Consider the following 16704-nt stretch of genomic DNA (forward strand, 5'->3'; position numbering starts at 1 on the left):
ATAATGGAGATCACAACTCGGCATCCTGGGATCCCACACACCACAAGTGAGACCTATGGTAACAATAACCCAGTGTACGAGACAGTAAAAGAGACACTGATGTATAGAACAGTCTTATGGACTCTGTGGGAGAGGGAGAGGGTGGGAAGATTTGGGAGAATGGCATTGAAACATGTAAAATATCATGTAAGAAACGAGTTGCCAGTCCAGGTTTGATGCACGATACTGGATGCTTGGGGCTAGTGCACTGGGACGACCCAGAGGGATGGTATGGGGAGGGAGGAGGGAGGAGGGTTCAGGATGGGGAACACATGTATACCTGTGGCGGATTCATTTTGATATTTGGCAAAACTAATACAATTATGTAAAGTTTAAAAATAAAATAAAATTAGAAAAAAATAAAAATAAAAAAAATAATAAAATTAAAAAAAAAAAGAGAGAGAGAGAGAATGCCACCAGCAGCTCTCTGCTGCTGCTGCTAAGTCACTTCAGTCGTGTCCGACTCTGTGAGACCCCATAGACGGCAGCCCACCAGGCTCCTCTATCCCTGGGATTCTCCAGGCAAGAATACTGGAGTGGATTGCCATTTCCTTCTCCAGTGCATCAAAGTGAAAAGTGAAAGTGAATTCGCTCAGTCATGTCCGACTCTTCGCCATCCCATGGACTGCAGCCTACCAGGCTCCTCCATCCATGGGATTTTCCAGGCAAGAATACTGGAGTGGGGTGCCATTGCCTTCTCCGACCAGCAGCTCTCAGTCCTGGCTAAATTCTATAGGTAACATCCACAGCTCCATGTAAATGATCTCTGAGTTCTGATCACCTCCTCTAATCTGTCTCTGACTTTCCAGGCAAGGAAGCCCCAGGTGCTGCAGGATTTGAGAGGAAATGTGGGCCCTGGCAGCCTCCCAAGCAACCTTTTAAGTTAAGTCCTGTCCAACTCTTTGCGACCCCATGGACCACGGCATGCCTGGCCTCCCTATCCATCACCAACTTCCGGAATCTACTCAAACTCATGTCCATTGAGTTGGTGATGCCATCCAACCATCTCGTCCTCTGTCATCCCCTTCTCCCCTTGCCCTCAATCTCTCCCAGAATCAGGGTCTTTTCAAATGAGTCAGTTCTTCACATCAGGTTTTACTCACATACTATTCTCATTCTTAGCAACTCCAGCAACCAACATATTTCCCACTCAGTGTCCACAATGTTCAGGGTTTGATGTCTTCCTCAACTACATTTTTTAAAGATTTTTTTTGATGTGGAACATTTTTTTAAGTCTACTGAATTTATTTCAATACTGCTTCTTTTTTTTTTTTTTTTGACTTTGAGGGATGTGGGATCTTAGCTCCTTAAGCAGGGCTGAAACCTGTACCCCCTACAATGGAAGGTGAAGTCTCAACCACTGGACAACCAGGGAAGTCCTTCAATTGCTTTTTTCTAACTCTACAATAGACATCAACTTCTACAGTTCCATTGGGAGATATACCACTAGATCAAAATATAAACAATAAATTCACCACCATTAAAGTTCGAACTTTCCAATCTTTTTTATATTTTTATAACCTATAGGGCTTCCCTGGTGGCTCAGCAGTAAAAGATCCACCTGCTAATGCAGGAGATATGGGTTCGACACCTGGATTGGGAAGATCCCCTGGAGAAGGAATGGCAACCCACTCCACTATTCTTGCCTGGGAAGTCCCATGGAGAGAGGAACCTGGCCGTCTACACTACACAGGGTTGCAAAAGAGTAATAAACAACTTAGCGACTAAACAACAGAGAGGATTCTTAAACCATGTTCCAAAACCTTTTTAATTCAGTACCATTCTTTTTAATTTATTCAAGTACACTTTATATTTTTTAAGTAAACAAATTCTATTTTTTTTTTTATTCTTCCAATTTTATTTTATTTTTAAACTTTGCATAATTGTATTAGTTTTGCCAAATATCAAAATGAATCCGCCACAGGTATACATGTGTTCCCCATCCCGAACCCTCCTCCCTCCTCCCTCCCCATACCATCCCTCTGGGCCGTCCCAGTGCACCAACCACTTGTAAAAGAATGAAACTGGACCACTTTCTAACACCATACACAAAAATAAACTCAAAATGGATTAAAGATCTAAACGTAAGACCAGAAACTATAAAACTCCTAGAGGAGAACATAGGCAAAACACTCTCCGACATACATCACAGCAGGATCCTCTATGACCCACCTCCCAGAATATTGGAAATAAAAGCAAAAATAAACAAATGGGACCTAATTAACCTTAAAAGCTTCTGCACATCAAAGGAAACTATTAGCAAGTGAAAAGACAGCCTTCAGAATGGGAGAAAATAATAGCAAATGAAGCAACCGACAAACAACAAATTCTATTTTTAATTTCTTTTACACTGCAAAAGAATACAATGTTGTATTAGCTTCTACTGTACAACAAACTAAATATATCTCCACTTTCTTAGGATTCTTTTCCCATATAGGTCATTAGGGACTTTAAGAGAGTTCCTTGTGCTAGAGTAAGTCCTTAGTAGTTAACTATTTTATGCACTTTATATTTTGTAATTCATCACTATAATCTCTCCATCTAAGCACCTGCAGCATTTTAATCCTCTGTCATATTTGCCTTGCCTGTCTCAACAAAGAGGAACTCAGAAACATATTACATTTTCCTCAAAATGGGTATTCTGGTGAAAATAATATCAGCTGGATAACATATTTCTATCTTCAGAAGAACATCCAACACTACCTAAAAACCTACTTCAATTTGGTGTTCCCATCACATGAAATGATAGCCTCAACAGATTATCCCCTCCAGTCACCAATCCTGACCCTGACTACCCACCAGCAGCAGAAAGACTAATGATAAAGCCCAAGGAATCTACCAGGAAAGAAACCCTCATGCTCATACCACCAGCATTTCCACATGCAGATATATACACATAATCACCTGTGGTGAAAGAAAATTGAGTGTTTCTAAATTACTACCCTCTCTCCTCTTCAGCAAGTCCTCTTATTTCACTTCAACATCTCTCTTGATCCCACATCTACTCCACCTGTCCAGAGCCACAACCCTACTCCTGGGTCCACTCTTTACCTCAGAAATTACTGTACTAACTGATACATCTCCAGGTCCACCTTTCACTCCAATATGCCTACAATGTGTAGAGAAAGTCATCTACTTGGTGACATAGCAAATAACCTAATTCAATCATGCCAACTCCCTCTCCTTTATTTTCTCCTTTAAGATACACAGGCCTTGGTGTTACTGCTGATCACAACCAAGAATAATTCATTTCCCAATAGTGAGGATGCACTTTCAGAGGAGCATAATACTCAAAACAGTGAATATTAAGCATGAACAAAATTCTTTTGAGGAAAGGATGCTTTTCTCCCTGGAATTTATAAAAGTTCAGTTTAATTCAGTGGCACAGTCATATCCGACTTTTTGTGACCCCATGGTGTGCAACACGCCTTGTGCAGGACTTCCTTGTCCATCACCAACTCCTGGAACTTACTTAAAATCATGTATTGAGTTGGTGATGCCATCCAACCATCTCATCCTCTGTCATCCCCATCTCTTCCCACCTTCAATCTTTCCCAGCATCAGGGTTTTTTCAATTGAGTCAGTTCTTTGCATCAGGATGCCAAAGAATTGGAGTTTCAGCTTTTTTAACATCACTCCTTCCAATGAATATCCAGGACTTATTTCCTTCAGAATTGTCTGGTTGTATCTCCTTGCAGTCCAAGGGACTCTCAAGAGTCTTCTCCAACACCACAGTTCAAAAGAATCAATTGTTCGGCACTTAGCCATCTTTATGGTCTGGCTCTCACATTCATACATGACTACTGGAAAAACCATAGCTTTGAGTAGATGGACCTCTGTTGGCAAAGTAATGTCTCTGCTTTTTGATATGCTTTCTAAGTTTTTCAATTTTTTTTTCCCCAAGGAGCAAGCATCTTTTAATTTCATAGCTGCAGTCGCCATCTGCAGTGATTTTGGAGCCCAAGAAAATAAAGACTCTTACTGTTTCCATTGTTTCCCCATCTATTTGCCATGGAGTGCTGGAACCAGATGCCATAATCATAGTTTTTTGAATGCTGAATAGTAAGCCAGCTTTCTCACTCTCCTCTTTCACCTTCATCAAGAGGTTCTTCAATTCCCCTTTGCTTTCTGCCAAAAGGATGGTGTCATCAGCATATCTGAGGTTATTGATAGTTCTCCCTGCAATCTTGATTCCAGCATGTGTTTCATCCAGCTTGGCATTTCACATGATGTACTCTTCATAGAAGGTAAACAAGCAGGGTGAAAATATACAGCCTTGACATACTCCTTTCCCAATTTGGAGCCAGTCTGGTTCTAACTGTTGCTTCTTGACCTGCATACAGGTTTTTCAGGAAGCAGTAACAGTGTCTGGTATTCCCATCTCTTGAAGAATTTTCCACAGTTTGTTGTGATCCACACAGTCAAAGGCTTTACTGTACTGTAGCCAATGAAGCAGAAATAGATATTTTGATACTTAATGATTAAACTATTATTATTTAGTCTTGTTAGATGGACTGTTCTCCTTTATTTCTGCATTCTCTCGCTTCATGATTAAGCTTATCGTTTAGCTAATTTTTTTCAGAGACAAAAGCAGGCAGAGCACATAGTGGGGAAAGACCATAGGGTCCTGTTCTGTTTCACTTTGACCCCAAGATCTTGCTATACAAGGTTTGTTAGACACCTTCAGGTTTGTGTCACTACTCTAATAAAATTTCATGCTGTATGTAGCTTCTGACTACCTTTTCATTTATGCATGGTGTTTCTTTGACAATATCTTTATCTTTTGAATGTCCTGCTTCCCTTGTATTCTTGATGCCCTGTTTTGAACAAATTCTCACAGCTCCCAAGTATCAATCGAGGCTCAGAAACCCCTGCTTTGAGTCAGCTGTTCTCATCTGAAGGGCTTTGTACATCCCAGATCTCTGGGATCCACTCCCAGATTTTCCAATTTGGTGGCCTGAGGTCCAAAGTTACCTTACCCCACATTCTGGATCAATGTTAATGTCCTGGCTTTGGGACTCCTACTTGGAGAAGATCAAGTCTGTTCACTGAGGTAGGATTCCTTCAATGTGACAATCACTACAATTCACAGAGGCACAGAGACAAAAAGTCTGTGAGTTTCTAAATGGATGCTTCTTCTGAACGATTTTGAAGAGACAAGACTGTGTCTCCTTACTGTTTTGAAACTCCTGCAACACTAACAGGAGGGGTGTTTTCCAAACAGTTGCTTTGTACACTGGTGAATCTTGTTATTATTTATGGGCAAAATTATGTGCTTCCCCCATAATTTAACAAAATTACAATCCTATGTTATCAATTGTAGGAAATAAATATGAAACAACTCTTGCAATTATACATATAATGAATTTACTGCAAGTTTGAAAACTTCAAACACACTTTTCATATGCATGTTCTTGGTTCAGTAGAGAGAATGATGAAAAGCTTGGAAGTAGCCTGGACACATTGTCTTATATGCACAGTAGCCTCTTCCAAATATGGCCCAGAGGATGAAGTGGAGATTACAAAACACTCCAACCAGGGAGCCAGACCAGGGTGGAGAGCAGACGTTCAGGTAATTGAATTACAAAACTTAGCCTCATATACACAGGCACATACAGGGTTAACCGTACCTGGCAAAGGACTCTGGGGTGGCAAGGAAGCCGGATGGGCACCTCCTGGCAGTCGAATTGGGTGATTGGATCACTGGGTTGTTCTGGTCACCCCACTAGGTCCACTATCTCAATCCAATCACTCAAGAGTTAAGGCAATCACCAAATCAAGAGGTCTCCACCCACCTTGGGCCCATGCCTCCATATGAAGGCCTTCTCTCTTCTCTGATTCAAATGCTCATTACAAAAGTGGACCCAGCCGGTCATCTCCCTGGCCTTCAGAGTCCCCCTCAGACCCTGAAGTCCTCCTGTCCAGCTGGAGTCCCAAGAGGCTGCCACCATGCCCTCCTCCCCACTCAGGGTGGCTGTGGTCTGCATGAGCAATGTCAACAGGAGCATGGAAGCCCACCGCGTCCTCAGCAAGAATGGGTTCCATGTCAGGTCTTTTGGAGCCGGATCCCACGTGAGGCTCCCAGGAGGGGCACGCAACCCACCAGTGCACTACAACTTCTCCACATCCTATAAGAAGATGCACAGCTACCTCTTCTCTAAAGACCAAAAGCACTACAAAAGGAATGGAGTCTTACACATCCTGAAAAGAAATGAGAGAATCAAGCCTGGCCCAGAAAGGTTTCAAGAGTGCCCAGATCCCTTTGACATCATCTTCACCTGTGGGCAGAGGGCCTATAACCGGGTGGTGGCCAACCTGTGTGCCAGGGATCAGGAGATGTGGCAGCCTGTGCCGGTCGTCAATGTGGACATAGACAACACCCTGGAGGCAGCCAGCCTTGGAGCCTCGATCATCTGTGAGCTCTGCCAGGGTCTCCAGCAGGCAGATGACACGCAAAGTCGGCTGGCCGAGCTGCTCCAGGCAACAAAGGAGAAAACAGGAAGGAGCTTTCTGCACACGGTCTGCTTCTACTGAGGAAGCATCTTGGCTGGTTTCAGCTCCTTTGTCGGTAAGAACCTGTGCCTGGACTCTTGAGTTGCTGGGTATTTTCTGGGAGAGGCTTCTTCAAAGCCGTTTCTGCTAAAGGCCATCTCTGTATGATCTATTGTCAGGTACACCCCACCCAGTGAAGGAGGTGGAGGAGGACAGCATCACACGGCACGGGGAACATGGAACACTGGTAGACATGCGAACCCTTCCAATGTGGGGAACGACAGTGTGGAACTGGACCTGGAAGGAAGAACTCAGTGCTCACAAGGTTCTGCAAGGATGTTAATCTCGAGGACCCTCTTTTCTGGATGGACTATCAAGGCTGATCACAGAGCCAGGGACAAGCAATGCATTGAAGGATATTCTGAGAAAAAGGAACAGTGTCTATTTTATTGATCTATATGGATACTAATTTCCTTTTGTCCTTTCCTTGTGGTGTATCGATAAATGGGTTGTTTTTTCTGAAGTGGGATGGGAATAACATTGAGTGGAAATTATATTGAATTTGAAATATTTTTGCTTTTAGATTGTATGTCTTTGATGAATGCCTGCTTTATTAGAAACTCAGGGTAGATCAGGTGTAGTTTTTTGGGGGGGAAATCCAAGCATGATTTGTTTAATCCAATAATGTATTTATGAAATAAAATTATAAATTGGTGTATTCCATGGTCGCATTTATTACTAAAATCCAAGCCCTATCTGTTGAACTATGTACCTTATTTAAATAAAACAAAATGAAATAAATCAAAATAATACTCTTTAAGAAAAGGTATCCTCTATGACTCACTTCCCAGAATATTGGAAATAAAAGCGAAAATAAACAAATGGGACCTAATTAAACTTAAAAGCTTTTGCACAACAAAGGAAACTCTAAGCAAGGTGAAAAGACAGCCTTCAGAATGGGAGAAAATAATAACAAATGAAGCAACTAATAAACAACTAATCTCAAAAATATACAAGCAACTCCTGCAGCTCAATTCCAGAAAAATAAATGACCCAATCAAAAAATGGGCCAAGGAACTAAATAGACATTTCTACAAAGAAGACATACAGATGGCTAACAAACACATGAAAAGATGCTCAACATCACTCATTATCAGAGAAATGCAAATCAAAACCACAATGAGGTACCATTTCACGCCAGTCAGAATGGCTGCTATCCAAAAGTCTACAAGCAATAAATGCTGGAGAGGGTGTGGAGAAAAGGGAACCCTCTTACACTGTTGGTGGGAATGCAAACTAGTACAGCCACTATGGAGAACAGTATGGAGATTCCTTAAAAAACTGGAAATAGAACTGCCTTATGGCCCAGTAATCCCACTGCTGGGCATACACAGTGAGGAAACCAGAATTGAAAGAGACATGTGTACCCCAATGTTCATCGTAGCACTGTTTATAATAGCCAGGACATGGAAGCAACCTAGATGTCCATCAGCAGATGAATGGATAAGAAAGCTGTGGTACATATACGCAATGGAGTATTATGTAGCCATTAAAAAGAATTCATTTGAATCAGTTCTAATGAGGTGGATGAAACTGGAGCCTATTATACAGAGTGAAGTAAGCCAGAAAGAAAAACACCAATACAGTATACTAACACATATATATGGAATTTAGAAAGATGGTAACGATAACCCTGTGTATGAGATAGCAAAAGAGACACAGATGTATAGAACAGTCTTTTGGACTCTGTGAGAGAGGGAGAGGGTGGGATGATTTGGGAGAATGGCATTGAAACATGTATAATATCATATATGAAATGAATCACCAGTCCAGCTTCAATGCAGGATACAGATGCTTGGGGCTGGTGCACTGGGACGACGCAAAGGGATGGTATGGGGAGGGAGGGAGGTGGAAGGGGGGGTTCAGGATGAGGAACATGTGTATGCCTATGGTGGATTCATGTTGATGTATGGCAAAACCAATACAAAATTGTAAAGTAATTAACCTGCAATTAAAATAAATAAATTTATATAAAAAGAAAAAAGAGAAAAGGTGTCTTCTCATTTGTGGTAGGGGATGGATCTTACCAACTGGGTGTCTTGATTTCTTTTTTTCAAAGCCTAGAAATCCCATGTAGAAAAGCATTCTTTTCTCTTGAGAATTTACTTCTTGCTTCAAACATTTGCTGTTTTGTGTTTTGTGTTCCTCTGAAAACGGATCCTCATTGCTCGGCAGTGAAACATTCTTGGTCCTGACCAGAGGTGCCAAGTCTTGTGTGACTCACAGGAGAAAATAAAGGAGAGGTAGTTGGGATGGTGAAGTAGTTTACTCACTATCAGAAAGTAAGTGTGGACTTTGTTATCCATGTAGGTGACATGGAGTGTCATGGGTCTGGAGGGATCGGGGAGTACAGGACATCCTGAGGACAGAAGTGCACTGAGAAGTAGGGAGATGGCTCTGCATAGGGGGAGAAGCTGTGGGAGCAGAGGCAGGTGTTGGAGTTGAAAAGACTTGATGAAGAGAAGAGAGAGGGATGGATATAGAAGCACTCTCAATTTCTGTCTTTCCCCACATGTGAGCAGGTGCATCTATATCTGAAGAGGGCAGTGGTAGGGAGATGACAGTTTTCTTTCCTGGTAGAGTCAGTGGTATTCAAGATCAGTCTCTCATCTGATGGGGGACAGTCACGGTCAGGAATGGAGAGGGAGTAGGAGTCGGCTGAGATCATCTTTTCCAATGATGGGACCACAAAATTGAAGTAGGGAGATTTAGGAGCCCTTTGAAAGAAAGAGAAATGATTTTTCCAGGTGAACTTATTTTGCCAGAAAATCCACATGCAGAAAAAGCTGTTGGTTGAATTCCTGTCTGTAGGGATATGCAGGAGGCAAATATGAGAGAGTGCAACTGGTTCAAAGTGCTGTAGATGTTACACAGGAGCGATTATAGTAATGCCACTTAACATAGTAGGTATCCATGGAAAAATAAAGGGAATGGAACTGGATGAAATCCATGCTGAAGCATAGTTTGTCTAAGAGCTATTAGAGTTGAAAAAAATTAAAAGATTAGAAGGTGGGTGGTTGAAGGTTGGTGAATATCCTGCTTTGGATTTTGATGTAGTGGCAGAGATCTGGGTGGAAGTATGGAAACTGCTGTCACAGGGGAGTGTGGAGAAAAAGGCAGCTGGGGAAGAAGTGACAATACCAGATTTTGTTGGTGTTGAATGGGTGATGTGTGCACTTGTAGGGTTTGTTAAGTATTTGACCTGTATCTATTGATTTTACATCCAAAATTAACAGAATATGGGCTTCCTCAGAGTGGTAAGTCCAGAAAGTCAGAAGATAACTTTGAGAAGAGATTGTGTATACAGGATTGATTTAAAAAAAAAAGAAAGAAAGAAAGAAAAGAGGTAGTAATCATAAAAAAAATGTTGACATCATTCAAAAGAGAACTGACTCTAAAGGAAATCAATCTTCATATAAATGAAAACATATTCAAGGTTATCTCAAGGTGAAAAAACAGGGAGGGTGTCCAATTAAATAGTGCTCAGAATTGGCAGAAAGTGAAAGAAACCCTGCCCTGTAAGGTCTCCTCTATCAGCACTGCAGACATCAGGAAGGCTTATGGAGTGACACAGGAGCACTGCTCTAGCACTAAGAGCTCAACTGTTGGCTGCCACAGTGCTGGCATGCTGAACAAGAACCCCCCATCCCCACCCTGAGTCTCAGAGAGAAATTCAGGAGCACACAAAGCAGATGAGAAGTAGAGGTTTTCCCCACTGTGTGACCCTAGAGCCATCCTATGAAGAGAAAGAACCATGATGAAATTACTTCCTCCTGTAGTATCATGAATGTAGTTTGGACTCTGAGATCTTTCTTCTCTCTCTCTCTCTCTCTCTCTCTCTCTCTCTCTCTCTCTCTCTCTCTGCTTTTCCTGGCAGGATGAGTTAGGTCTCAGGCAGTGACTGTTAAAAAACATTTTCACATCATATTTGAGAGATGACTACCTTTTCAGGTATGCCTGGCCTTTTCTCTAATCTGGCTTTTCTCTTCAGAATATTCAACCTCCCATCTAGAGGCAGTGCTTCTCAGCGACTTCCGAGGTTCAGTCAAGTTTCTGAAATCTCTGTTACTAATCAACTTGCTCCGAATCTTTAGTGCACATCCCTGCAATCCAATTCAGTGGTCTGGGAGTCCAATTCCCAGGTTAAACAAGCTCCCCTTCAGTTCATGCTGATGCTCTGGGGGTCACACTTTGAGTAGACTTGGGCTGTTTACTGACATAGGACTCTTTGCACTCAGAGAATCACTGCAATGGACAGAACATTCAGTCTGTGGCTCTATGAAGAGATCTCTGCCCTCGCCATTTTGAAGTGACAGCATTAAGTCTCCTTAGTGGTCAATGTCCCGACCCCAAGTTTAATATCTGTACAGTTGCTTCATCAGCTATGCAAATGGAGAAAAGCAATGAAAAGGCTTCTATTTTGAGTATGGAGTGTTCAGACTGAGCTGCTTTTAGAGACAAGATAAGGGAGGAGGATCAGGTCGGTTCGCTCCAGAATTCTGATGAATTGAAGAAAAGAGAAAGGAGAAAATGCGGTGTTCTTGCAACTTGTGAAACCCTATCAAATGGCAGTAATATTTTCCAGAGGTTGCTACTGACATCGGTGCATGCTTTTTTGACTGATAGAAAGAACCATGAATGTCTTCCTAGGATTTAGCACAACTGCTCTACTGGAGTATCAACTCTAACATGAAAATCTGGGGAGCAACCACTGTGATTCTTTGCATCATTGGATTAGGAGGCTCAGGAATTTCAAAGACCTTTTCCACATGCATGTCTTCAGCTCTTTGGAAGGCTGGTGAGAAGCCAGTGAGTAGTCTAGTTGTTTGGCCTGATACCAATTCTAGCCCCATACACACAGGCACAGATGGAGTTAACTGGAGATGGCAAAATGCTCAGGAAGGGGTGGGGGTTGTGTGGGCACCCACTGAGGTTGGGTGATTGCATCACTGGGATTATTCTGAAAACAGCACTGGGTTCTCTGCTCCCAGCCCACCGTTCAAATCCAATCAGTCAAGAGTTAAGCCAATCATCAATCAAGATTTCTCCTCCCACTGAGGACAAGTGCCTCCATATAAACGCCCTCTTTCTTCTTTGACTCTAACACTCCTTGGAAGAGCTGGACCCAGTCGGTCATCCCCTGGCCTTCAGAGTTCCCTCAGCCCCTGAAGTCCAGGCATCTGGCTGGAGTCCCAAGTGGCCGCCACCATGCCCTCGTATCCGCTCAGTGTGGCTGTGGTCTGCATGAGCAACATGAACAGGAGCATGGAGGCCCACCGCATCCTCAGGAGGAAAGGATTCCGAGTCAGGTCCTTCGGAGCTGGGTCTCGAGTCAGGCTCCCAGGAAGGGCACGCAACCTCCCCGTGGTTTACAATTTCTCCACCACCTATGAGGAGATGCGCAAGGACCTTGTGCGCAAAGACCGACAACGCTATAATAGCAACGGCATCTTACACATCTTGGGAAGAAACGAGAGAATCAAGCCTCGCCCGGAAAGATTTCAAGAGTGCCGAGATCGCTTTGACGTCATCTTCACCTGTGCGGAGAGTGTCTACGACAGGGTGGTGGAGGAGCTGTGGGTCCGAGAGCAGGAGACCTTCCAGCCTGTGCACGTGATCAACGTGGACATGGCTGACAACGCGGAGGACGCCACGCTTGGGTCTTTCATCATCTGTGAGCTCTGCGAACGCCTCCAGCAGGCAGACAACCTGGAGGACTCTCTGGTCCAGGTGCTCCTGGCAGCCGAGCGCAAAACTGGCAAGAGCTTTCTGCACACGGTCTGCTTCTACTGAGGATCTTGTCTGCTTGCAGCTCCTCTTGGTAAGCACTTGTGTCTGGACATTGGGCTAGGTGGTATTTTCTGTCAGAAGCGGCTTCCAAGGCCTTTCTGCTAAAAGCCATCTACATGACTTTTTCCAGGTACACTCCAGCCTGGGAAGGAAGTGGAGAAGGAAATCTTTTTCTGCCAAAATAACATGAACACCCTGGAGGCATCAAACCTTTCCATGGTGGGGGACGATGGTATGGATTCTTGACCTGGAAGGAACACTTCAGGGCTCACAGGGCTCTGCGAGGAAGTTAACCTAGAGGACTCCATTATCCACATCAAGAGACCAAGATTTACAATGGACCAGTGATGTGTTGAAGGACATTCAGGGAAGAAGAACAAACAAATCCAACACCATTTCCATTCCATCATTTCTTTTTACTTCATCATTTTAATACAGTTTCCTTTTGTCGTTTTGGTATCATACATCAGTATAAATGAATTTTTCTTTTTAGTGAGATATGATTATATTTAATGTTTGAACTTTAAAAATCTAATTTTAGATTGTATATATTTTGGTAAATGCAAGTTTCATAGAAACTCAGGCATTGATTGCTAAAATGTGAGCACAATCTGTTCAATTCAATATTAATGAAATGAAATAAAAGCTTCTAGTTTATAGAAAATGGATCTCCTAATTTTTGGTAGGGGTTGGATCTTGCAAAAGGAACACCTTGGTTTCTTACTGTTCAAGCTGAATGAATTCCACAGAGTAAAGCACTCTTTCCTCAAGCGGATTTTCTTCATGCATAAAAGTTTCATTGATTATTGAACTCCTCTAAACGTGGATTCTATGTGTAGGGAAGTGAATCATCTTGGGTCTGACCAGCAATGACACCTAGGCATGTGTAACTTACAGCAGAAATTGAAGGGGGAGTTGGCCTGGTTGAATGAGGTATCTTGCTATGTCAGAAGATTGATGTGGACTTTATTTACAGAGCAAAGGCAGGATGGAGCAAGGGTGTACCTGGAGGCCTGGGATGAGCTAGTAGAGGATTTCCCGAGGAGTGTGGATTGAGCAGTAAAGTGGATGCTCTGGACAGGGGGACAAGCTGTGGGATCATAGGAAGATGGTGGAGTTGAAGGATGGAACATGCTGAAGAGGAGAGAGAGAGAGGGAAGAATTTAGAAGCAATGTCAGTTTTCTGTCTTTCCACACTGGTGACTGGGTGTACTTATCCACATGGGGCAGTGCTGGCAGTAGGGAGGTGAGGGTTTCTTTCTGGGTAGATTCAATGAGCTTCAAGGTCAGTCTTTCATCTGATGTTGAGGTAAGTAGGGCAGGAATGGGAAAGGGATCCGATAGTGTGTTGAGATGATCATCTCCAATGATGGGAACACAAAATGGAAATAGGGAATGTTGGGGACCCTTTATAAGAGAGAGAAATGATCTGTCCAGGAGATCTTACTTTTGTCAGAACATTCACTGGAAGGAATTAAGAAAATATTTTTGGTTGATTTCCTGTCTGTAGGGGTATGGAGGAGGCAAATATGATAAAGCATGTAAAGGTGCGGCTGGTGTTCCGAAGGAGTGACTCCAGTGAGGAAACTCAACATAGAAAGTGTCCATGGAAAAGTTAAAGGGAATGGGACTGGATGAAATGGATGGTGGGACATGGTTTGTCTAAGAGTCCTTAGAGCTGAAAAAATAACAAAGATTTGAGGGTTGACAGTTGAAGGTTGATGAGTGTCCTGCTTCAGGTTTAGATGTACTGCAGAGATCTGGATGGATCTTGGGAAGTTGCTGTCTTGGGGGAGTTTGTAGACAAAAGCAGTTGGACAAATGTAACAACACTGAATATCTTTGATATTGAATGAGTGATCTTTGTGCTGGTTGGGTTTGCTATGAATGCGACCTGTTCTAGTGACTTCACATAAAGAATTGTCAGGAGAATAGGAACCCTCTCATGCCAACATGACATGCCAACCCTTCCAATGTGGGGAACGATGGTGTGGAACTGGACCTGGAAGGAAGGACTCAGTGTTCACAGGGTTCTGCAAGGAGGTTAATCTCGAGGACTCTCTTCTGGATGGACAATCAAAGCTGATCACAGAGCCCAGGACAAGCAATGCATTGAAGGATATTCTGAGAAAAAGGAACAGTTTCTATTTTATTGATCTATATGGATACTGATTTCCTTTTGTCCTTTTGGCATGGTGTCGATATGACGGGTTGTTTTTTCTTAAGTGGGATGGGAATACATTGAATGGAAATTATATTGAATTGGAAATATTTTTGCTTTTAGAGTGTTTATCTTTGATGAATGCCTACTTTATTAGAAACTCAGGGTAGATCATGTGTGGCTTTTTTAGGGGAAAATCCAAGCATGATTTGTTTAATCAAATAGCTTATTTACGAAATAAAATTAGAAATCGCTGTAACCCGTGGTTGCATTTATTACTAAAATCGAAGCCCTATCTGTTGAACTATGTAGCTCATTTAAATAAACAAAATGAAATAAATCAAAATAAAACTCTTTAATTTAAGAAAAGGTGTCTTCTCATTTGTGGTAGGGGATGGATCTTCCCAACTGGGTGTCTTGATCTCCTTTTTTTCAAAGCCTATAAATCCCATGTAGAAAAGCATTCTTTTCTCTTGAGAATTTACTTCTCACTTCAAACATTCGTTGTTTTTTTGTTTTGTGCTCCTCCGAAAATGGATCTGCATTGCTCGGCAGTGAAACATTCTTGGTTCTGACTAGCTGTGCCACCAAGTCCTATGTGACTTCCAGGAGAAAACAAAGGAGAGGTAGCTGGTATGGTGAAGTAGTTTACTCACTATCAGAAAGTAAGTGTGGACTTTTTTATTTGTGTAGGTGGCATGGAGTTCCATGGGTCTGGAGGGATCAGGGAGTACAGGACATTCTGAGGACAGGAGTGCACTGAGGAGTAGGGAGGTGGCTCTGCATAGGGGGAGAAGCTGTGGGACCAGAGGGAGGTATTTGAGTTGAAAAGACAAGACTTGATGAAGAGAAGAGAGAAGGATGGATATAGAAGCACTCTCAATTTCTGTCTTTCCCCACATGTGAGCAGGTGCATCTATATCTGAAGAGGGCAGTGGTAGGGAGATGACAGTTTTCTTTCCTGGTAGAGTCAGTGGTATTCAAGATCAGTCTCTCATCTGATGGGGGACAGTCACGGTCAGGAATGGAGAAGGAGTAGGAGTCAGCTGAGATGATCTTTTCCAATGATGGGACCACAAAATTGAAGTAGGGAGATTTAGGAGCCCTTTGAAAGAAAGAGAGATGATTTTTCCAGGTGAACTTATTTTGCCAGAAAATCCACATGCAGAAAAAGCTGTTGGTTGAATTCCTGTCTGTAGGGATATGCAGGAGGCAAATATGAGAGAGTGCAACTGGTTCAAAAACTGTAGATGTTACACAGAAGTGACTACAGTAATGCCTCTTAACATAGTAAGTATCCATGGAAAAATAAGGGGAACGGAACTGGATGAAATGGATGCTGAAGCATAGTTTGTCTAAGAGCTATTAGAGTTGAAAAAGAGAAACAAAAGATTGGAAGGTGGGTGGTTGAAGGTTGGTGAATATCCTGCTTTGGATTTTGATGTAGTGGCACAGATCTGGGTGGATGTATGGAAGCTGCCCTCGCAGGGAGTGTGCAGAAAAAGGTAGTTGGGGAAGAAGTGATAATACCAAATATTGTTGGTGTTGAATGGGTGATGTGTGCACTTGTAGGGTTTGTTAAGTATTTGACCTGTATCTATTGATTTTACATCCAGAATTGACAGAATATGGGCTTCCTCAGAGTGGTAAGTCCAGAAAGTCAGAAGATAACTTTGAGGAGAAGAGATTTTGTCTACAGGATTGATTTTTTAAAAAAAAGAAAGAAAAGAGGTAGTAATCATTAAAAAAGATGTTGACATCATTCAAAAGAGAACTGACTCTAAAGGAAATCAATCTTCATATAAATGAAAACATATTCAAGGTTATCTCAGGGTGAAAAACAGGGATGGTGTCCAGTTAAATAGGGCTCAGATTTGGCAGAAAGTGAAGGAAACCCTGCCCTGTACGGTCTCCTCTACCAGCACTGCAGACAGAGCACTGCTCTAGCACTAAGAGCTCAACTGTTGGCTGCCACAGTGCTGGCATGCTGAACAAGAACCCCCCATCCCCACCCTGAGTCTCAGAGAGAAATTCAGGAGCACACAAAGCAGATGAGAAGTAGAGGTTTTCCCCACTGTGTGACCCTAGAGCCATCCTATGAAGACAAAGAACCATGATGAAATAACTTCCTCCTGTAGTATCATGATTGTAGTTTGGGCTCA

At 42.6% G+C, this 16704-nt stretch overlaps 2 protein-coding genes across 2 annotated transcripts; both read left to right on the plus strand.

Annotated features, from left to right (window-relative positions):
• Positions 1-5988: 5988 nt before the first annotated feature.
• On the plus strand, positions 5989-6573 carry LOC133261377 (RNA polymerase II subunit A C-terminal domain phosphatase SSU72 like protein 3-like). The gene has a single exon (XM_061439870.1). It carries the CDS (start codon positions 5989-5991, stop codon positions 6571-6573), a length of 585 nt encoding a protein of 194 aa, XP_061295854.1.
• A 5226-nt stretch (positions 6574-11799) lies between these two features.
• LOC133261378 (RNA polymerase II subunit A C-terminal domain phosphatase SSU72 like protein 3-like) lies at positions 11800-12384 on the plus strand. Its single transcript, XM_061439872.1, has one exon. The coding sequence runs from the start codon at positions 11800-11802 to the stop codon at positions 12382-12384; it is 585 nt and encodes a 194-aa protein (XP_061295856.1).
• Positions 12385-16704: the final 4320 nt, after the last annotated feature.

This window comes from Bos javanicus, chromosome 15 (assembly GCF_032452875.1).
Source record: "Bos javanicus breed banteng chromosome 15, ARS-OSU_banteng_1.0, whole genome shotgun sequence".
Taxonomy (NCBI): Eukaryota; Metazoa; Chordata; class Mammalia; order Artiodactyla; family Bovidae; genus Bos; species Bos javanicus.